Below are 24,276 nucleotides of genomic sequence, written 5' to 3'. Positions count from 1 at the left end.
TTGCACCAGTAGGTTTAAAGCTCCTAATAGCCCTATGGAAAACATCAGTCACTGCACTGTGTGTAATGAAAGTTGAAGCCGGAGCTGACCTGTGAGTTCCCAACACCAACACTTCAATTGGTTGACTGTTATAAAAATTTCCCCCGGTACGCAAAACCTCTAAAAGCACATTAAGAAGTAATGGCATATGTGTGTCCGTGTTGGCCGCTTTATGTACCCTATGTTCATAAACACAACATTAGGGGTAAAGTTGCTGGAATTTGGCTCCACGACTGATGCAGTAGACTCTGTTTGAAACACAATAGGAAAATCACTAATGAAGTCAAACTCGAGAACATATTTTGATCTAGTCCCACCACTATGCCAGCCCGGTTCCCATTCAAAAGTGGTAACAAGAAAATCACTACCAAATTGCCATGTGCGCGTAGATTGGATTTCATAACAACCACAGTGAGGTGTGTTGTTTGGACTGTGATTTTGCTGGTGCAATTCATATAATCTAATATGACTATTTTTACTCGTTTTAACACTTTCAAGCACACAAGTATAATCTAATATACCCGATTGAACATCCTTTACATCGAGTGAATCAACAACATCAACCATGGATTCAATTTGGATATCTAGTACCTCATCATCAATTGTTTCATAAATTTCATTGTTAATACAATCAGGCAATTCATCGAATACATGGAGAGCATTAATGAAATACGGACCAGGATCAAAATTGAATAAGTTACTATTGTCTATTAGCGCATCCAATTTAGGAATCAACGAACACGAAATATCAAGTGTGGTTGGATCAGTATATACCTGAACCGAATCCGCACGAGTAGCAATTGAGTCGTCTATGAAGATAGACGAGGAGTCAGAGATTTGTTGAATCGAAGAAGCAATAATCATGCATGTGGTCGTGGTTAGCCCTAATTCGGTGAACTGAGCATAGTTGGCGTGAACTTTCGGGACCAGATGTTGAAGGTTAGCTGAATGGGAGTTGGATAACAGAGATGGAGTAGGTTGTAACGACTCCAAGCAATCAGTCTGGTCTTGTATTTGGGTCTCCATTTGTAGAAAAACCAAGTTCTGCTTAGCCAAAGTTTCTGGCATTCGCCTCACGGTAGACTGCATACGATTGGTATTTTCTAGCATGATGTGGATGTTAGCAATTATATCCAGGATTAGTGAGTTGTCCGCCATTGACGCAGACAAATAAATGAAAGCACCAATGTTGTGAATGGTTATTTCACAACTCACACGAAATACAAATGCGTAGTAAATCTGATACGTTTTTATAATTGAGAACCGAATGTAATACAAGATGATCGATACAAAAGGGAGATGAGAAGCTTAGAGTTTACAGAGTAGGAGATGGGAAGAAGAAGACAACCATATTTTAAACAATATTCATTCATACCCTAGCTCTCAATCTCTCCCGCTTTTATCTTTCCCACTTCCTTCACATTTCCATGGGCTTGTTCTCTTAGTGGGCTTATAGAATGGGCTACTAGGTCAGGCCCATGGTCATCTAGTCGGTTCATAACAACCACCGCAGTGCTATCATTTCAATTGAAATTGATAAACCCTGAATCGATTTATGTTACGTGTCATTTTTAGTTTATTTGGGTTTTTAGTACTTTACATTCTATAGGGGTAATATGGGTTGTTTTCTATATGTTTGAGGGTATAGTTGTAACCCTAGTTTTTATATAAATGAAACGTAACCTACTGGAGAATATCCAGAATTTGAGTCAAATCTTCTTCATCTCTTAGTTTTCTTTCTTCTTACGGTTCTAACCCTATCAAGGGTATCAGAACAGTTCTTTCCTGAAGACACGCTCAATTTCTATCAATAATTCATTATCGTAATTTGAGTAGTGTATAGCAATAGTTCTTGGAGCGGTGTTACGAGTCTAGGTGATTCTCTAATCAACGATTAGGGCAACAACAAGGGTTACAGTAGTGATAAACATCTGTAATTCACAACAGCAACAACGAACTTAAATTAATATGGAAAATATCATCTCATTGTGGCAAGAAGGTACGGTCTCGGATTATTGTGATGCATTTGGTATCTTGTTCAATAAGGTGAGCATTTGTGAATATTATGTGGTATATCTTTTCATTACTGGTCTTAAACCAGATATCAGTGAGATTCTTAAGGATCATCACAATATAGGTAGAGGCTTAAAATTGAAGGAAGCGTTTTCTTTGGCTAGAAAACAAGAAGTTGTTTTTGAATAAAAAAAGATGGAGTTTGTGGTCTCCATGATACAATTGAAGTAATTCTGCCTCCAAGTTGTTTGATGAAATGCCTAATATATATAAAAATGAGATTCAAGAAACCTTTAATTATGGGGTAATAGAAATCCAAAATGAATTAATAGTTAATGTTAAAGATTCATTTGATGTGAATGATGGGGTTAATGAATCAGAAGAGGAAATAAAAATAAATGTAAGTGGAATGTTTGGGAATGTTATAGGTGAAGATTCGGTTGGTCATTCAGTAAAAAAGGATAATGATAATAAGAATGATTTGACTCATACTAACCTTTGTAATGCTACATACGAGAAGAATCAACATGAAACTTGTGCTTTAGATCAAGATATGAATGCCAAACTAAAAGTGAGTGATCGAGAGATAATCAAGAAAGAATCGATTCAAGGGATCCTACCTTGTATAATTGACACTGGTCAAGAAAAAACAAAGATGAAGTCAAAGGCAAATTGTAGGAAGGTGCAAGTGAGCCTCTCGTTATATCATCATGTCCAAGTTGGTGAGTATGTAAAGAAGAAAATATTAAATTGGACAGATATTGGTTGGATAATTAGTGCACAAAAGGCGAGCGTGTACATGTGGCACAAATGGAAATCCAAATTGTTGGAAAAGATTATTATATTGAGGGCTTCAAATCGGCCTTTGGAAATTTTCATGTTGGTGCAGAGTAGAAGAAACTATCAGCATGTGTATTTGAGGAAAGGGGCCTTTGGCATCAGTTTAAGTTTAACAAACTACCGTTACAGTTTATTTGATGGGACCACTGAAAATGTCTTACAGTCTCCTTTTGTAATTGGTTTTGATTTTCAGAAATCATGTAGTCATAATCTGGAAAATGGTAAACAAACTAGCGGATCAACTTCAAAACTGAGGAATGATGATAGAAATCTCTTGCAACTTCTTATTTTAAAAATTATTTCCAAAGCAATCAGATTAGGTACAACAGAGATAGATTTAGAGGTTAAGAATGATATGCAAGTTATGAATATGCCCTGGACCAAGTCATTACGCATCGATGGTGAAACCAAGACTTGTATAAAACGAATAGTTGGGGTTGGATTACCAAATTTTAAGGTATATGGTCATGAATATCTTACTTTTTGGCTAAGCAAGGTGAGGTTTAAGTATAAAAAGGAAATTGTGAAAAGTTGGTTGGTTAAGTGGAAATACAAATGGATTATTGAAGATGAGCTTGGTACAGTTGTATACCAATGCATTGCCATTGCACTCTGCCAATATGGTCTTCTGAAAGATTTCGCGAGTATAATTTCTTTGGCCAAGCAACAATGTTCAAATAAAGTTTCAAAGGAAGAGAAAACAATTGTCTTTGCTATTGTTGAGGCATGTAACTTACCTCAAGTGCGTGTTCCTAATAAAAAGTTTCAGCATATAAGTACCAATGGAAGGAAGGTTAGCGGACACTCTAGGGGTCATTCGGCCTATACCGAGAATGCCGGAAGGGTGATTGTTAGAGATGTTGTGAGCAAATGGGTAATCGCGTATTTTAAGGAGCATGATAGTTCAAACGCATCATCACGGAACAGTTCTAGTGGTTCTTTCTTGATGGCAGATTCCTTTCACGGTCATAGATTTAATGATATTCACATCGAATCAAGCCCCATTGAGCATGCATCTTACATGCATCTTTGCATGTTTAAATGTGGTTTTACATATGTGGTTATACAAGACATAAGTTTCAATGTGGACAGACACAAGATTACCATAAGATCTTCAAGAGGCAACATCTATCTTTTCGCTATGTCTTCATCATGTAGTCAAGGAATTGCTGTGATATATATCCTTGATTCTACTATTTCAGATGATGAATTTTACCATATTTTTTATTTGTATGTCGGAGTGGTGCTCACACATGTGGTGGGATACATACAGCTTGCAATATGGGTTGTTATATTACTGCCAATGGTATACTTCCAGCCATGGGATGAGGGGTGTAATGGTGATAGGATAAACGTAAAAGTTGTTGGTCTAGAAAGGGAACATGAATGTCGCCCAGCGTGGCTTGTCACTAAAACAACTCTGAATGCTCAAGGAAGATTCGAGTGGCGTCCACCATGGAACGGGTCGAACCAAAGAGTACACAGATTCTGCTGTTTATTTTATTTTAATTTATTTTGTGATTCTTGGGTCAAGAATCTTTTTAAGGGTGGAGTATTGTTACGTGTCATTTTTTGTTTATTTGGGTTTTTAGTACTTTACATTCTATAGGGGTAATATGGGTTGTTTTCTATATGTTTGAGGGTATAGTTGTAACCCTAGTTTTTCTCTTAGTTTTTTTTCTTCTTAGGAGGTGTTTGGGATTCCTTTTTCTCATCAACTTATAACTTATAAACTTTTTGAAAAGTTAATAAGGTGTATAAGGTGTTTGGCAAACAATAAGGCCTTATGGATTTTAACTTTTGGTGAAGGCAAAATAAAGGGGTTTTAAAAAGTTAGGAATATGTAACTTATTAACTTAATGAGTTTGATTTACCTATTACACCCTTCTAACTCTTAAACCCATTACACTCCTTTTAAAAAAGAGTGTCCATTTTGGTTTTCCCCAACACATAAGCTAATCCAAAGTTCGAGGCTCGAAGCTCGGGCTCGTGGCTCGCTCGATAAAAGCTCGAATAAAACTAGCTAAAAAACTTGATTTGAAACATTCTGAGTTGAGTTGGCTCATTTTTGTAACCAATCATGGCTCGGCTCGTTGGCTCGAAAATCAAGCTAGAGCCTTAGCTGAGATGCCTCGTTTAATTTCAAGCCCGAGCTCGAAACCACCCTGGCTCGACTCGGGAACAGCCCTAATCCAAACATTTTTTCAAAAACTTCATTTCAAAAATTTATAACTCCTTCGGGTTAAAAGTCCTTTTACACTTATAACAATCCCAAACACACGTTCTAACCTATCAACTATCAATTTATTACGCAGCGACCGGGGAATGGGAAGAAGCTTACGCGCCGATCCCAACCCCGGCAGCAAGCTGACCTCTATCGAGAAATTCGAAAAGAAGAGTTGGACACGTTTCAGGAGTCTCGTGGTTTGACTGCTGAGGCGAGAAGATTGAGGTCTACTGGCGAAGACCCTACAGAGTTATTTCGCCAGTTATGTGTATCTTTTGATCTGTAGGATTAGGTTATATGATTATGATCTGGACAGGGTTTAGGGTAATCCTACCAAATCAGATATCAAATTTAGAAATCAAATCTAAACATTTCATTTTAAACTGCTACCTGTACTTGCTGGCGGCGTTGAACCGATGCAAAAACTCTAACCATGATATATATTGACAGTAGCACACCAAGGCTTCTTAACATTACAAACTGCACAAAAAAATAACAACAAAACGAAATAAATAAAATTTTAAAAACAAGTGCCCGAGCAATTTTTCGCGTTTCAAGTTTCATGTTACCGTGAACATGGTAACTGTGTATCGTTGTGTTCCATTCATGATAATTGGTAGAGTATGTCGCAACACGAGAAGAGTCATAAACTGCAATAAATTTATACATAAATGATAAAAAAAAGTTATCAATTTAAAAACGTTTTAGTGTTTAGAAGATGAAATTAATATAGAGATGACATACAATTATAGCAATTACACGGCAACAAATCAAGCTTTTAGTGCTTAGAGTGATATACTCATCAAAGTCGGGTTCATCATGACCAACAGAATCCATTGCTGAAAACCGTAAACTGTATAGATCCCGTCTAGAAATCTCCCAGTTACCCCTAAATTACATAATGAAAAGAAATATGAATATATGAATAATGATAGTTAAGCTCAAAAACACACCTGAAGTTCATTGGAATGCCATCACAATGGAATAATGGAGGCGGTGATGAATATCCGGGCTTGAATGGCTGAACAGAATATAACATAATAAACGGTTTAATAATCAATAACTAATATGTTTGTTTGTTGAGGAAAATGGTGCAAACGAGTCAAGCTGCATGTGAGCTACTGGCGTATACACCTCTTGTTGAGGACAAACCTGAAGGCAAATCTCGCATATGGTGTTTCCCTTTTCGTTGCACCATCTTTGAACACATTTGCGATGGGCATACTGAAAACATATTGAATTAAACAAAGTGAGAGTTAATTATAAAATTTGAAATTAATTTTATGAAATAAGATTAATCAAAAAACTAGAGTCCATAACCTTTAAGCTGCCACAACAAGCACAGGGTGTCTCCATATTTGAGTCCTCATCTTCATCATGGCAGATCCTGCATTCTACAAACTTCTTTAACGACTCGAAACCGAGATCCATCCTATGAATACAGACATCAGTAGCCAGTTCTTTGTTCGCTAAATTCGATATACTTTTACTCTCAATTCCAGCCACGTGAGAGGATTCGGTAACCAGCAACACAAAATGATCCCCCATTCAACCTCGGTTTTACACAACAAGATTCTTTTGAAAATAAAGTAAACAGAATTCGATACCGTAAAACCCTAGCAAACTCTTTCTGCAAAGTTTCCTTTATCTCTACAGATCTGTGGGTTCAATTAATTAATATAAAGTGTTAATTAGATTATAATTAAAGTTAAACAAATTAAACAAATGAGTTAATATGTCATCATAAAGTAAGAACATGAACAATAATATTGAGAAACAATAAAACTTAACAGGATACGAATATTGAACAAAATGACTGACACAAAGCTTGATAACAAGGATGAACAAAGTCGAAACTTGTATAAAAAAACAGAAAACTTACTAGGTGAAGCAAAGGATGAAGTTGTGTACTGCATGCAATCCTTTGCTTGCCCATAGATTAGGGTTTATTAAGGATTGAAGCAACCGGTTAAGTGGCTTTATTATTTGCCTACAACTGTTTGTGATCATCGAAGATCAGCAAATCATCATAATATCATAGGCATGAGTGCATGACTCCACGTTCACTCATTCTGTTTTCCCAATACACAACTGGGCCCTCTACTTTTAAATCATGCATGCGTACACACAAAGTATATAACATTGTAAAATAACCCATTTTTATACCTTAAAAAATAATACTGTAATAACGTAATGGATTTTGGTGGTCAACAGAGCAAACCAACACTAAACATAAGCTTAAATATGATAAATATAATCCTTATTCATTAAAGATAAAACCGAGGGTGCCAAGGTCGATCTATCTTTAAATTTTAAAGTTTATTTAATATTATTGATGTTTATCTTTAATTGAAAATTATGTCTCCTAGTTATTATTAATAATAATAATAATAATAATATATTATTATTATATTATTATTATTATTAGTAATAATATATCCTGTTTTAACTTATTATAACAAAGTTAAAAGTGTATTAATGTTTATGTTTTGAAAATTTTCATGTTATTTTGTTGGAATTGTTTAAAACCAAGTTTTTTGTTTAGTATTATAACATAATTCTTGATGCAGGCTGCTGAAAAAAAGAAGGATGCATTGGCGCTGAGATTAGAAAATGATATGAAACTGTTTCGACTAACGTAAGTTATAAACTGTTTTTTTATTTTATTATTCTTTTAATTTGGTTTTTGTTTTATTTTATTTGATTTTTTATTTTAAAAAATGCAGGAACGATGGAATTTGGAATTGTGTGACACTTGACTTGCATAACCAGTACGAACAGCATGCAAAACTCATGGTGGAAGCTCACCTTGATTTCATTGGAGAATGGCATAGTAAGTGTATAATTTGTTATTGTTATTGTTATTGTTATTGTGTTATTGTTATATTGTTATATTGTTATTGTTATTGTTATTGTTATTGTTATTATTATTATTATTTAGGTGTGACGGAGTTGAGACTAATCACTGGTAAGGGAGGCGGGACACACGGAGCTTCAGTTTTAAAACCTGCGGTATTTTATTATTTTTATTATTTATTATTTATTATTATTATTTATTTTTTATTGATTTTAACTATAGGTTGAAGAAATTTTACTTAAAAAAGGTTTGAAGTATGTTCTATATAACGCAGGAGGAGCTTTTGCAGTCAAGTTCTGAGATTGATATGCTTTATGTTTGACCTCTTTTTACCAAGACTTTGGTTCATATGTAAAACTGAACAACTTATTTTGTATGTTCCAACTTCTAACCATCATGTGCTGATTTAAAATGTGTCCAATCCTTTTGTTTCAGTTTTATGTTTTAGAACATAATATTTTGTATATATACATACAGATTGAGTAGTAATGGATTAGGCTTTTAGCCTGTCGTTTTCATGTACGATTTCCTCTCCCCTCGAACTTGAATTACCAGTTGGGTTTCTAAAATCGCCCGCCCGTATGGCAGATTTTAATACTTTGATAGGTAGATATCTATGCTTGAAACAGAAATGACGGAATCTGAGAGATGGTTGATACACAACAAATAATAAACATAATAAGTCATTTTGGTTTGATAAGAAAATGTAGCAAGTGTGATACAGTACACGCATATTCGAAGAAACAAGTTTGGGAGGCTGTAATGTAAATTGGTAATGTGTTCAAGTTGATCATCAATTGTGCACTCTCCATCATTGGATAGACTTTGAGAAACATAAGGCAACACCGTCATATTCAACTGTTGTGTGGTTCGACAGAAATAAACGAAGAAACAAAGATCCAAACAAAATTGAATACTTGATCATAAGTTATAAATTGCTTGATTATTATTCATTCCACAATCCCCAAAATATAGTAGTAAATAACAATCACACAACAGGTACTGTAAATATACTAACCTTAAAACAGTAAACAACTTATCACCGGTAACAACACATAGATGCAAACTAATTGCGTCCTAACATACCATTTGTAAGTACCAACGAGACCATCCCGAAGCGAAATCTTCGGTTCCCAACCCAACTTAGCAAGCGTCGAACTATCCATAAGCTACCTTGGCGTCCCATCCTGCTTGGTATTATCCCAAACGAGCTCTCCTTCAATCACGACGACCTCTTTAACCAACTCCGCAAGCTCCTTAAATCGACACCTCCTTCCCACTTCCCACATTCACTTGCTCTAAACCCGGATAATTCTCCAACAGAAACACAACCGCGTCCGCCAGGTCATCAACATGTAAAAACTCACGCAGCGGTAGCCCCCGAAACTTTAGCCTCGCGAAACCTTCTCATTAAAGCGGGCAACACGTGCGAATTCTCGGGGTGGAAATTGTCATTGGGACCGTATAGGTTTGTGGATTTCGGGCAATAGAGTATTGCAATACACACACATGCATATAGCTGTTTTTTTCTTTGTTCTGATCGAGTCAGGTCACATATAACCAAATTACAATGTAAATACATATAACCAAATTGTCATTGTCAGTTACAAATATTTCCTTGGGTTCCTATCACAAATGCATCATCTATCCAATCACCCATGATAAGAAATCATTCACCAAGATTTAATAATGCAAAACACCAGAAATAAGAAACATTAAGTAAGATTGATAAAAAACCAGTAACAGTAAACGACAACAAGAGGTAGGAAAGGAAACGAAACAAAACAAAACAAAACAAAAAAGTTCACTGCCAATCACAAGAGTCTTGACACATATCACTAGAGGCTGGCTTTGCAGGGAAAGGATCCACAAAAGACGGGACATATATCACTCGGCTAAGTCCATACTTAGAAGTTGGCTGCAAAAGCCAGGGATAGTGTGCTTCGAAGTCCTTTGCGTCCACTTTTTTAAACGAATTGTCATCCTCATCCAAGACTGCAACCGGCATACTTTGCGCATACATGATGCAGATGCAAAGACGGGGCTTCTAAGTAACCCACCTTCACCCAGCCCTGATCATCAACGACAACAGCAACATCATCCTTGACCTTCCACACTTGCACTCGAAGGATAGCATGAAGGCATACATATAGGCGAAGGCGTCCATGCTAAACTTGCAAAATAAGAAGCATCATCATCTTGAAGATGGGGGAATGGTGTTTGGCTAAACTTTTCGGTCTTGACATCAAAACATATAATCCGGCTACGGCCTTTCCAATTATTGTCGTCAGTATAAGCGACTTGGAAATAAAGGCGTTGGCCCCAAGCGAAGAGGGTCTCTCCAGGGTGGTCGAGGAGTCGGTCATTGCTGAATTAATGATTCCAAGTTTATATTCTTCGATGGTTACCGGGTGGTTGTTGCGGTGAAACTTACCTGTCGACATCACCGACCTCCATACTCTCGACACAAGCCTGCAATTTGCTATGTCGGATTTCGCTGGAAGCCTTTTTGATATTACCTCCGATGCTACGATGGACAGAAGCTTTCCATCAACCTCCAACCGCTCATCCGCCATCTAGGGTTTGGTTTGGTTTGGTTTGGTGGTGGCTGATTTGATTTTCAACGAAAGACCTAACCCAAAAAAAGTTATGCTTATTCATGTTAAATCTAAATAAGTTTAATATTTGTATGTATACTTTTTATTTAATTTATTAAATAATAATTATAATTATTACTTTACTATATACCAAGGGGAAAGAAATACGGTGCTGTTAGGCGTGCAAGCTTACGCGTAAAACCAATCAAAACTACCTAATTTTGATTAAAATTCCCTAAAATCCTTTTAAAGTGAAGCCACGTTCTTCCAAAATTGTTCTTTCTCCCTTTCTATCAAAGATTCATTGTCTGGTTAAAATCGTTTTAACCCTTAGTCCAACCGAGCACAAGTATATTAAGAAATTAACGCACTTACTGCTGAGTTAGATTCCAAACTTGATTCTTACTTCACGGTGTGTCTTCCTCTTCTTGCTCATCAACTGACTAGTCCTATCCAATCCTAATTCAATTAAAATTAATACTCTATTGATAGACGTGTTACATTGGAGTAAGATTCTGCAATTCTTCACGAAACCACAAGTCCCATTTGCAATTGAAATTAGCTGGATACGATTATTTTATAATTCTAAGACAGAATTACAGAAATTGTCCTTTATGTTTGCACCAAATTTCAGTGGTTGTCATTTATCTTTAAAAGTAACATAATTTGTACTTTACGTTTCCAAATGTTACACCGTTTGTCCTTTAGCCCTAAACCAGTTAGTTTTTCGCGTTAAGTTAGGTCATGTGCCATCCACATGAGGGTAAATTAGTCATTTTAACAACTCATTTAAAAAAACGTTTTAGTAATTAAAATGAAAAAAATATAATATATTCTCTCTATCTCTCTCTTTCTCTCTCACACACACACACACACACAAACAATTCACCATCCACAACATCTTCACAGCCACCACCCACCCCACACCACAACTCTGCCAAGCACCACCGACCACCATTGTAGCCTCCACCTACAAAGAGAACAACCAAAACTACCACCGTTCACCACATACTCGAAAATTGTTACCCTACCACCGTTCATTCACAACCTTCACCTTCACCGATGCAACCATCCATCATCGGCATTCCCGTCATCGACCACCATAACGACCACATGCCGCCACCGCTAACACTCCCCACCACTATCAACACCTAAAAAACCCTGAATTGGACTTGAATCACACCTGAATATAATCAAATCAAAGGCGATGGACCAAATCGAACCTGAATTAGGGTCGCCGGCAACTCTATATCATGTTTCCGAATGACGATTTTCTTTCCAGCGATGGTTGTTGAACCTAAACTAGGTCGCCGGCAACTCTATATCATGTTTCCGAATGACGATTTTCTTTTCCAGCGATGGTTGTTGAACCTAAACTAGGTCGCCGGCAACTCTATATCATGTTTCCGAATGACGATTTTCTTTTCCGGCGATGGTTGTTGAACCTAAACTAGGTCGACGCCAACTCCCTATCATGTTTCCGAATGTTTTTTTCCGGCGATGGTTTTGGCGGTAGTCGAATGATGGTGTCCCGCTGTCAAAATCAGCCTCCACCACCATCGCATCCACCATAAGAAACTACCAACACCATTGTTAGACCTGTAAACTCGATCCAAGAAACCACCTCAGATTTGTTTGGGTTTAGGTTTCCGATGGGACCTGGATTGGGGATTAAGACTCTGACGAAAGTGAAAAGGGTGGCGGTGGTGGTCGGCAGGTGGTGACAGCAGCTAGCAGAGAAGGGATAGATGAGGTGGTGTCGTGATGTTAGCAAGGTAGAAAGATTGGAGAGAGAGAGATAGAGATAAGTTTGTATGTATAATTGTATATGCTGTATTTTACTTTTTTTTGGTTTATTTATTAAAATGTTTTTAATTTTAATAGGTAAAATGACTAATATGCCCTCATGTGCCTTGCATATGACCTAACTTAACGAGAAAAACTATCTGGGTTAGGGCTAAAGGACAAATGGTGTAACATTTGGAAACGTAAAGTACAAATTATTTTACTTTTAAAGATAAAGGACAACCACTGAAATTTGGTGCAAACATCAAGGACAATTTCTGTAATTCTGTCTAATTCTAATTAAGCTGTTGCAATTCTTCACAAAATTAAAAAGCACTATTTAGTTTAAAGCCACCAGAAACAAATCTCAAAGATTTATGAGTAATAGTTGTGATCTATATACCATGGACTTGTACATAATTTAAAGTAAAATTCGACAGTGAAGATAAGAAAAGGAAAAAAAAGGATATTATTTTAAAAACAAGATTTTATGGCTAATGCCAAATCGAGAGTTTATTGTTAAATATTGAAACGATTTTAAGTAGACAATGAGCAATTGAAATCTTTGACACAAAGGGAGAAAGAACAATTCTTGAAGAGCGTGACTTCACTTCAAAAGGATTTTAGGGAATTTTAATCAAAACTATGTAGTTTTGATTGGTTTTAAACGTAAGCTTACACGCCTAACAGCACCGTATTCACTTTCCCCATATACAAAACTAGGTGTATAATACAATTTTTATATGAGAATGGACTAAAAGGAATGTTGAAAATGTGAATAGATTATTAAGATGGTTTCATTTGTGCTCGGGCTTAAAGATTAATTTCAATAAATCCAGCCTGTTTGGGTGCAACGTTAATGCAGCTGAGATTGATGAGATGGCAAGTGTGCTTTGGTGTAAACCGGGGATATTGCCGTTCTCTCATCTAGGTATTCCGGTCGGAGCTAACATGAATAAGATTAATAATTGTAATGGAATAATGGATATTTTTGAAAAAAGATTGGCGATTTGGAGAGCCCACACTTTATCTATTGCTGGTAGGGGTGTTTTTCGGGTTTCGGGTTTTTCGGGTCGGGTTAATCGGGTTTCAAAGTTTTAAATCTTGACCCAAAACCCAGCCCGAATCTCTCACGGGTTTTTTGGGTTCGGGTAATTCGGGTTTAGGTTTTTTCGGGTTGGGTTAATCGGGTTTCGAGTATCCTAGAAAACAAAACAAAAAACAAACAAATTTAAAAAACTACAAAGTTAATATAAAAACAACATATTATTCTTCGCTTGTAAGCAAATAATCAAATAATAAACCAGCATAACTTGATAAAACAATCCAAAAGAAGAGTAAAACGAACTCGAACCATAATCGTCTTCAATCGGACATGATTTGGTTATTTGATGACGGTTGCTATTAGTAATAAACGGAAAACATAAATAACAATAGACAATCGATCTATAATAGTTGCAATGACAACAATCGATTATGACCAAATTCTGATAACGTTAGTGGCTAAGACTAAGCCTATTATACCTAAAAATATATTTAATTTCAAAACTAAAAGTTTATTCGGGTTGACCCGAAACTTATAAATCAAACCCAATAACCAACCCGAATTACTTCGGTCCGGGTTCGGGTTAGTCTTTTCTCGGGTTCGGGTTTTTCGGGTTGGATAGTTCGGGTTCGGGTTCGGGTACGTGTTTTTTCGGGTTGGGTTTGGGTAAAAGTGACAGCCCTAATTGCTGGTAGGGTTGTTCTTATTAAAGCGGTGCTAGAAAGTTTACCGGTATATATTTGTCAGTTTAAAGTTCCGAGCAAAGTGGCAGAGAGTTTTGAAAGGATTATGAAGAGCTTCCTGTGGGGAGGGACAAGTGAGTCCCGAAAGACTCATTGGGTGGCTTGGGAGAGGGTCACGATGCCGAAAAATAAGGGTGGGCTAGGGATCTCGATAATAAAAGATGTTAATAACGCTTTGCTTTCAAAATGGGGTTGGAGATACAAAACGGGGGAGTCTGGGCTGTGGAAAAGGGTAATTGACTCTATAATATATCATAGGTTATGTTATTTTAATTATTCACTTCTCCTACAACATATAAGTATACAACAACTAGTCATGTAGCATGTAACACAATTTCACCCACCATATATAATACATGTAACATATCATGTATGACAAATTTATTATAACCTATCATATATTATAACATGTGTGACAAGTTTATTATTCTAGTTATCAATAACTAGTTACTCTCACTTAGGTCACCAACGACACCACTGACTCAATGTATGCATACATGACACTATATACATGGGAGTTCTTTAACTTAGTTAACAGAACTAACTAGGTTTACTGACACAGTCAACAGGATTTAACTGAAAATGCTGGGTATCACATCGGGGATTAGAAATGTTGAATGTATATTTTATTATGGAGTTGGATATTATAATATGTTTTATACATATATTTATAAATAAAAACCAAAAAATTTAAAACGGGTCGGATTTTCGGGTTTGAAAGTAACGAATGTTACAGGTAGGAATGGTTAGCGGAAAAAGATGGCGTGTTCTCTGTTAGCTCGGTTAAAAGGTTAAACATGAGAAATAAAAATGATGGAAATAATTATATAATGAAGTGGAGTAAATGGGTTCCGAACAAGTGCAATATCCACGCGTGGAGAGCGGAAATGGACAGAATTCCAACCCGAAGAGCCCTCATTCGAAGGAATATCCGGGTGAATGATATTGTGTGCCCTTTATGTGATTCGGGGGAGGAGACAGCGGATAATTTATTGACCGGGTGTGGAGCCGTTTCAGTGGTGTGGGACCATATAAGTCGTTGGTGCAAGGTTCCGCCTATTTTTGGTTTCTCGGTCAGAGATCTTTTAGAGCTTCATACGAACATCAACCTTGGAGCAAATAAAAAAGGTGTTCCATGGAATTATCATAATCACTTGTTGGAGACTTTGGAAGGCGAGAAACAAAAAGGTGTTTGAAGGAAAGCAGATTAATTTGAAAGAGATCATGGGAGATATTAAGGCAAAGGGCTTCCTTTGGTATAAGTATAGGTGTAAGCAAAGAGCTTTAGGTTGGCTGAGTTGGTGTAATTTTGATTTCATGTAACTTCTTTTCTTTTTTCGGCTGTCCTCCGGGTTGTGGAGGCTTCCGGTGGGTGTTTTTGCCGGTGTTCGTGTTTATAAAAGTTAATCATTCGAAAAAGATGTATAATACACACATGAAATACTAAATGTAAGAAAAATGCATTGCAAAGTTAATTACATTTTACACGAGTTTTCTTCTAAGTTTACGCGTTTATTGATTAATTTGATTATTTAATTACAATATCACACACACACATATTGGTCAAAACGGGTTGGGTTGACCCACGTACGTCTTTATATCCATGATGTCAAAAGCACAGCCAAATATCGTCAGAAAGGAATCAACCTAAACTACCATGCTCTGGGCTAGGCGTATGCGCCTTGAGTAGCTTGGGCTTTTCACAAGATAACTTTATACCTTTTGTTACCAATATTTGATGACTTTGGCATATGTATTTAATGGTAATAGTCAAACTCGTATTCAATAATGCAACTTTGGTGGTTTTTATCTTTTATGTGGCTTACACTTTTTGAGCGATTTTTAAAATAAAAAGAAAAACAATGATTGGTTTGAGGAATCAAGATGTAAATATGGGTCATGTTTACTTGATGTGAAGATTTTAAAGATTAGATTCACAAACTGGAAAGAAAAAAAAGGTGAATGAGGAAAACGATATAGATGCAACGTGTTTGTTATTATTAGAGCTATTGTGTTAACACAATATATGGGGAACAATTTAAATCACTTTCATGAGATGAAATGTTGTGTCAATCCATCCTTCTAGTATCATGATCCTAATGGGAATGTCAGCAGCCTCGGATTCAAATATCTAGGCATGATGACGAAGAAGACGGTGATGATAACATGTTTCCCATCTTATAAGGTGCGTGAAATATGCAAAACGGACATATGTGATGTTTCCACTCAAGAGAACACACACCGTGATTGTATATAGTTTGAGAACTCAAAAACTGATTACAAACTATCAAACCATAGCTCGGTTTGACTTTTGATGAACCCTAACTTGGTTACACCAACTTCACTCTAGATGAACCCTAACTCGGTTACATCTCGTGTGTGCCTCTTGGATGAACCCCAACTCGGTTACATCTCACACCACACCACAATCTATAATGTCTAACCATGACATGTTTATATAGAACTAACATAACTTGTTAGACAAGAAATTACCTATTATAATTACAATACAATTAGGAAACATAACCAACTATGACCAGCTTGTCAACATTGGTCCCTCAAGTTCACCGACTTGTGACTTGAGTCCGATATTACTTCCAAAAGCTGACGCATATCCGCTTGTGATGGCTTGCAATGACAACGATTAAGAAAAACATGAGTGATAACCTTATTGAATGGATTATCAAGGATAATTGTCAATAATAGACTAAGCTATTGGAAAAAAATCCTTACCAGTGCATTATCTTAAACCTTCTGTTATTAGTTTACTTCTAAAACTCTTATGAGCTGACTGAAATTTTTATATATCATTTTGACTTAAAGTTTTAAAGTTAGTGGGCAGTGGCGGATCTTGAACAACTAGTATGGATGGCCGAAAGTCACGAGACAAATTCTTTTTCTTAATTCTAAGTTTCGGGTCGACAACCCGTTCTGGTCGGGTCAAAAATAAGAACACTATATACAATTATTCAACCAAAACACTAATTCAATCATTCAACTTACCATTCTTACACATAAAAACAAAACTTTTTAAACAAACAAAGACAAGATGCGAGGGGAAGAGACGAGAGTCTGCAAAAAGATAAGATGCGAAGGGAAAGATGAGTACCTCAAGTCTCAAGTTCAAATTCAAAAACCGAATTTACATAATCAAAAGACACATATTCCTAATTCATGAAGGTGACCAAATTCAATCATTAATTTCTCCATAATTCCAAACCCTAACATACCAAATAAAAAATAAAAGCGTATACTTGTTTCTTGCCTAATGTATGAATTGTGATATGTGAGCACTCATGATTCGACCCTGGTCTAGTGGTCTAAGTTTTTTTCGAACGCCTCTGTTCCATTTCATTTTTCACACCTTAGCCCAGAAAAAAAAACTCTTCTGCTTCGGTTTTTCGATTAGGATTAGGAGTGTGGACTTATTGTTAGTTTTTTTTGTTTAAAAATAATTTGGGCTTGGGATTTTTTGTTTTATAAAAGTTGAGTGCATGGGGCTTTCTTTATGCTTATTAGGGGAAACGGTTTTCCGTTCTTCGGCTTTAAGGAATTCATTTAAACAAAATCAAGTGTGGGCCGGACACAAATAATATGGATGTGCCGGACAAAAATAATATGGATGAGCCGGACTCAATATATATAATGTTTTTTTGACTTTTTGAAAAAAAATTACTCTATCAAACGAAAAAGATGGATGGGCCGAGGCCCACCTTGGCCCATCATATGATCCGCCCCTGTTAGTGGGTTTTCGTGAACCCTTTGAACCTATATTGGATCCGCCCATTGTCATATCTTATTATTTATTAACCATGTTAAAGGAGTCGTATCATTAATATTTAATGATGCAATTCGAGTCGCTTCAATCAAGTTATTGAAGTGCTTATACTTAATGACATCAAACATGCATCATTAAAATTTAATGATGTAATTCGAGTCGCTTCAATCAAGTTATTGAAATGCTTATACTTAATGACATCAAACATGTTGGGCTTGTGTTATAATTAATCTGGTTAAATAAAACATTGTTAACATTTTGTGTGACATAACACTTTACTTCCCATGTTTTGTAGTGAAACGCATTGTTAAGTGTTAACCATGAATCAACTATTCGGTTTAAACATGTGCTTAAAAAAAGCATGTTTAACGCAACACCTTATATTTAAAAGAAACCAGACAGAAAACCACATTATAATGTGATTTTTGTTTCCTGATTAAATGCATTCATATTCAACTCTTACTTTACTTTTCATTTATATGGTCCACCAAATATTATAAATTTATAACATAAGGTCAATTTACTTTAAATATAAAGGCATATAAAACGACTCCCTACTCTATATATATGTGTATATATATAAGAAACATAGAATAGAACTGGGACCATATGAAACATGCTTGAGCTAAAAAGCAAAATGCAAATCTTTGTCATTGTCCTTGTGTTTATACTGCATTTGCACATGATACCTTTCTCATATTCCAAAACAATCGTCAAACACCTCCCTGGTTTTTCCGGACTTCCGTTTACTCTTGAAACTGGGTACGTATATAATTAAATTCTCCTTTCTCATTTTGGCATTCAGGGTTTTATATATTTATTATTAACCAAATTGGATTTTTATAATCTCACATCTTTGCAGTTGGCCGATAATATCCCACCTCTAAAAATAAGGTCCCAACTTTCACACTAAAGTGAGACTGGTGACAACTATTTTATGAGATGAGATTATTATATGTCAACCGCATAAAAAAGGGATTATTACAATTCAATTTGCTTTTTATTATTGATATTGATGTTGGAATTTATTGTTGAAAGATATGTTGGAGTTGGAAACCGGGAAGAAGTGGAACTGTTCTACTACTTTGTTGAATCTCAAAGTGACCCACAACAAGATCCGTTGCTTCTTTATCTCACCGGAGGTCCGGGAAACTCGGGCATTATTCCATTCTTAAATCAAATAGGTAACCTTTTTCAACTTTTTTTAATCTATTTTTTAACGGCGATTATAGTGTTTGTTTGGAGAGCTCTGCTGCCTCATTCTAGTCAGACTATATTGTCACAAGATTCTGATTAATACAGAGTTTGGTTTGGACGTTACCTGATAAACCATATCGCCATTATTATTATTATCTTTGTCAACTAGAATTTAATTCAAGTTATTGTTATGTGAAATGTGTATATAGTACGTTAGAAAAATAATCATTGGATTTAAGTAGTCCAATAAAATGTTGAGTAACCACACAATCTTGTAAAATAAGAAAAATAAATTAAAAATAGAAAATATCATTTTAAATATATATATATATATATATATATATATATATATATATAGTTTTTTTCTAAACAGGGATATGACTATGGTTCATAAAAGTGTGCCTGCTTGTTGGGTTAATAATTTTAGGTATATTTGTGATAGTTTTAATTATGCTTCAAATTAAAAGGTTACGAAAAATAATAATTTAAAGTCGGATTTGACGATTTTGTAGATGTCCATTGTCCAGCACACTAAATACTCTTAAAGTCTATTACAAATATGATTAACTATTAATTTACTTAACCATACTTCAACCCAAAATTAAATTATAGGTAGATCAAGTTTGATTCAACAAAAAATTAAATTAATTATTGGTAGATCAAATTTGACTAAGGTGTCACTATGTGTTTAAATGCATATATGCAGCTTTAAAATATATCATTTTAAATTTAATTACCATGGTCATACAAAAACAAGAAACATTGATTAATGATTAAGTTATTGTTGATGTAGGTCCACTTCTTTTTGAATACACGAATGCATCAAGATCTGATGTCAAACTGGAAGTCAATCCATATCCATGGACCAAGGTTCATATTCTTCGCTAGATCGATCTACTTAGTTTTATAACAAAAACAGTGTTTCTAAGTAGGGCTGTTCACGATCCGAACCGAACCGAATGCGGGTATGCTCATACTTGGTTTGGTTTGAAAGCGAGCCGAACCGAGCGGATTGAATTTAAAGAAATGAGCGATATCTTTATGCTTGAACTTGGTTTGGTTTTGAAACCGAGCGGCTTGGTTCGGTTTGGTTTTGCTTGATTTCGTACAAATTTCCAATTTTAATTTCCTAAACTTCAAAATATCATTAATTCAAGACTTTTAGCTCTAAATTGTCTAAACTTTCACCTTTAAAATCTATAAAACTCAAAATTAACAACAAAACATATATAAAACGAGCGGCTATGGTTTAAATTTGAACTTTGAATTCAACACAAAAGGAGGGAAATTTTAAAACTTTAAAAAAGTAGTATACTTTTATATATATACATAAAGTTTATATATAAAAATAATAAATAAAAAATAATTCGAGCAAAACGAACCGAACCAAACCGAGCGAGGCTTTGCTCGTGCTATGATTGTTTTTAAACCGAACCAAGCTGGACGACTCACTTCCAAACCGAGCAGAAATCGAACGAGCATTTTTCAAGCAATTTTCGAATGAACGACGAAAGAGCAGCGAGCGGCGAGCAGTTTGGACAGCCCTAGTTCCAAGTCTTTGTTGACATATATATTTATATATATGTATGATTGAGTTACAATGAAAACTCATTCTAGTTGTAAAAATATGTAAAACTTGATGTAAGAATCATTTTTTTTTTAAACATGGCCCAAAGGAGCGTTTGCCTTTTTAGCACCTAAATATTTAGGGTAGTAATGGTTTGGCCGGCGTTAAACATCCAAGGTGGATGGTTTTTGACACACATATAACATAGTCTTATGTTTCAAAACATTTGATTGTTACATCGAGTTTTTATAGGCTACGTATTGCTTGTTTGTAATTCTTTTCTGTTTTTCACAACCCCTTTAGTTTTCTGTGTTTTCACGATTTGTGTTTAAATGTGGACAATTACGTAGGTCCATTGCAGAATTTTGAGACTGTCATTTTGTTCTTTTCAAATTTTTCATTCTAACAAATAATTTAGTTTTTCACTAACAATTTATAATATCTATTACTTTAAAAATTCATATTCACAAAATATTTTATTCTTCATCTGCGTATAAACATTAATTTTATTTAAAACGAATCATACCTAAAATAAATTATACTTGTTATGGGACCCAAATAATTTGTTTTAACTACAAGTACGTTTTTAACTAATATAGCAAAGCGGAAAGATAATAAAACAATATCCACATTTAAGTATGGTTAAATACTTTCATATTTCAAATTATTAAGAAAAAAACTAAATTATCTACACTTATTAACAAAGCAGGGATTTCTAGTTTGATGGGATGATAAGATGATTAGAGTGTAAAATAAAATGTCAAAGGGTTCGATTCCTATAGAACGTAACATTTTGTTGTTAAAAAAAAGATTGCAATGTATATGGACAACAAAAAAGACTGGATGGGCTTTTGTGGAACTGGTTTTTAAGTAATATTTAACAGATTTTTTTTTTGAAATTGGATTTAAATAATTCTCACTATCTACTATTAGCTAATAACATTCCTAACTAACGAGTTTGTTGTTAACGATTCCATCTTTTAACGTATTTGTTTCCAACGAGCGGTAACTAACGGAAGCTTAACTCAGTTAGCCTCCGATAGTCGGGAAAACATTTTTAGCCGGAAAACTCAATCTTCACACCACCGTCGTCGACAACCACCACGTGAACACCACCACCACAAAGTTACTCACCACCAACCAACCACTCCCACTTGAAAACCACAGCTGACCACCGCCACCGTCGCCGAAACGTTTTGCGTAGTTGGGTGCTCGTTACCGTCATTGAGTTGGTGCGACCCTAGTTTTCTTCTGTCGTTGACTTTGACGGTGGTTCTATGGTTCTGAAAACCTCAATAATTGAGGGTCTTACTAGAAAAATGTTCCTAAAGGTCTGATTTAAGGTTACAAAAAGGTTTGAGATGAAAATGCGAGTTTTCTGGCAAAAAAATATGTTGAAAGATAGGGCTCGTTAGCTGAGACTGTTATTTGCCGATAGTTCACATAATCATATTAGGATTATTTAAATCCAATTTTCCTTTTCTTTTTTTTAGTTTTTTATTTAATGGTTCATTTTTTATGATTTTTTTCAATGTTCAATAGTATTTATTTTATTATTATTAATTTTTAAGGTTCTCTGTGGTTTTTCTGGACACTCATTTTTAATTACTATTCACTTTTTCATGATTTCTAAATATGTCATTTCGGCATGTTTTCTTATCTATGTTTCAGTGTTCAGAACCGTGCCACCACAACGCGGCGTGGGCACGACACTAGTTAGAAGTTAGTGATATACCTCCTTTAAAATTCTCCATAAAAGAGACCCATGTCATTAGTCTTTTTCGTTTCACCGCATCTTTAAAGAAAATCACTCTCATTCGATTTGTAACAATTTTCGTGTGTATGGTTTTTGTAGACAGCTAACATCATATTCATAGATCTTCCTGCTGGCATTGGTTTTACATATGTAAAGAGATGGGATTCATCAAAGAAGAACAGTGATTCCCTTGTAGTGACACATGCATACGAGTTTATAAGAAAGGTAAGAAACTAAATCATTGATATGGTTAGTTGGTCCACACATCTCTTTACGTGAACGTCTTTTTAAATGTCAGCCATATGACAATACTAAGCAGAGAACTATGAGAACTACTTGCTTTGAGTCGTGTGACATATAAGACGGTTTTGTTACCGTAGAATCTAGTTTTCTCTCCACAACATACAAGGGATTATGTAGTTCTATACTTTAAAGTGATTATATGAAACATGCCTCTGTGTTCTTCAAACATAAGGGTGATCTGTTAATTATGGGTTTTTTCAGTTGTGGGTTTACTCCTGGTTAAACCCCATGACTAATAGACCCACGTGTCAAAGTAAATTATATTAGTTTGTTTTTTCATATTTACATTTTGGTAATGAAAAGACGTTCTTCTCATTGTTAATTTGTGTCTAATGATTGATCGTGTTTTAATGAATTTCAGTGGCTCATTGACCATCCTATCTTTCTTGATAATCCATTATACATCACGGGGATTTCTTACATGGGACTTATCGTTCCTAGAATCGTTTCGAAGATATATAATGGTAAAAATTTTACACGTAAAAAGAAAACATACTTAGGACATGTTTAAAATGTTATCAGTTAATTATAAATAACAAATTTTCTGCATCATGAGCGGTTTTCTTTACTAAACTTCTTCTTTTGTAGGCAATGAACAAGGGCTTAGGCCAGAACTAAAACTTAAGGTAACTCAATATCTTGCACTTACATAAACTCGGATTTATTTACCGTGTCATTGATTCATGGTTCATGTATTTGGATCTTCGTGTAGGGTTTGTTGGTCGTCAACCCACTTACAGACAAGTTCATAAATTTTAATGCAAGAACTGAATTCGCTTATCGAGTTGGACTTATCGAACCTGAGCTCTATGAGGTAACTAATTATTAATAATTTATTTCATGCATTAATTAAAATGTGCTTAATATTAGTTGGTTTAATCCTAATCTTCAGACAGCAAAAGTACATTGTGGAGGTAAATTCGTATACATCAATCCAAATAACACATTGTGTTTGGATAGTCTTCGCCCAATAAATGAGGTGAGTTTATTAATCAACGTCCAAGTTCTTTTGTTACCTTTGTATTCGCTTCTTATACGCATTCTAACTTATTAACCTTTTCGCTTGTAGAGCTTACATCGGATCAACGTGAATTATATCTTAGATCCAGTTTGTGATGCAGAAGATCCAACACTAATTTGCCGAGTAAACTTAACCCTTGACCATACAACCTTAACCTTGTGTTACATATATCTTATATTCTTATGCATAACCTTTTCTATGACTATGTTTTATATTTAGGATACCATTTATTCCTTTTCTAATACTTGGGCAAACAAGGAAACCGTGAGACAAGCTCTCAACGTTCGTAAGGTACGTGAAGAAGCGTGGATCGACTCACTGGTAGACGATCTACTTTCCTCGGGTGTGATTATACTATTTCACCGATGGTTTTCTTGGATCTGTGTTCTTCCACCTACAAAATGAACAGCACCGTCAACTTACCCCTCAGAAAGGGACAGAGGGGTCCTCTTTGGGGTAACCCTCCGGTGTGAGAATAAGTATTTGTAGGAGAAGATAATGTTATGAG

The 24,276-nt window shown here is 35.3% G+C and overlaps 3 protein-coding genes across 4 annotated transcripts; 2 read left to right on the top strand and 1 right to left on the bottom strand.

Moving 5' to 3' along the window:
* Positions 1-5,514: 5,514 nt before the first annotated feature.
* LOC143581821 (uncharacterized) lies at positions 5,515-6,790 on the bottom strand. Of its 2 annotated transcripts, none has more exons than XM_077064510.1 (5): positions 6,440-6,790; positions 6,242-6,343; positions 6,073-6,140; positions 5,864-5,987; positions 5,515-5,769 (listed from the first exon to the last, which is right to left on the bottom strand). In XM_077064510.1, the coding sequence occupies exons 1-5, from the start codon at positions 6,665-6,667 to the stop codon at positions 5,680-5,682; spliced, it is 612 nt and encodes a 203-aa protein (XP_076920625.1). In that variant the 5' UTR covers positions 6,668-6,790; the 3' UTR covers positions 5,515-5,679. The 2 variants fall into 2 exon arrangements, with proteins under 2 accessions (XP_076920625.1, XP_076920626.1); XM_077064511.1 differs by having other exon boundaries at positions 5,864-6,008; positions 6,272-6,343.
* An 8,186-nt stretch (positions 6,791-14,976) lies between these two features.
* On the top strand, positions 14,977-15,342 carry LOC143581819 (uncharacterized). Its single transcript, XM_077064508.1, has one exon. It carries the CDS (start codon positions 14,977-14,979, stop codon positions 15,340-15,342), a length of 366 nt encoding a protein of 121 aa, XP_076920623.1.
* A 3,198-nt stretch (positions 15,343-18,540) lies between these two features.
* On the top strand, positions 18,541-24,059 carry LOC143581820 (serine carboxypeptidase-like 1; the record flags this gene model as incomplete). Its single annotated transcript, XM_077064509.1, has 10 exons — positions 18,541-18,686; positions 18,963-19,108; positions 19,915-19,991; positions 22,544-22,669; positions 23,109-23,211; positions 23,336-23,373; positions 23,460-23,561; positions 23,640-23,726; positions 23,817-23,891; positions 23,988-24,059. Coding segments are annotated over exons 1-10 (972 nt in total), but the record flags the coding sequence as incomplete, so codon positions are not given.
* Positions 24,060-24,276: the final 217 nt, after the last annotated feature.

Source organism: Bidens hawaiensis, unplaced genomic scaffold, assembly GCF_021521415.1.
Source record: "Bidens hawaiensis isolate Kalapana, Puna unplaced genomic scaffold, B.hawaiensis_p1.1 tig00031200_1, whole genome shotgun sequence".
In the NCBI taxonomy this organism is placed as follows: Eukaryota; Viridiplantae; Streptophyta; class Magnoliopsida; order Asterales; family Asteraceae; genus Bidens; species Bidens hawaiensis.
The sequence above is the reverse complement of the archived record's forward strand: the minus strand, read 5'-3'. Positions and strand labels throughout refer to the sequence as shown.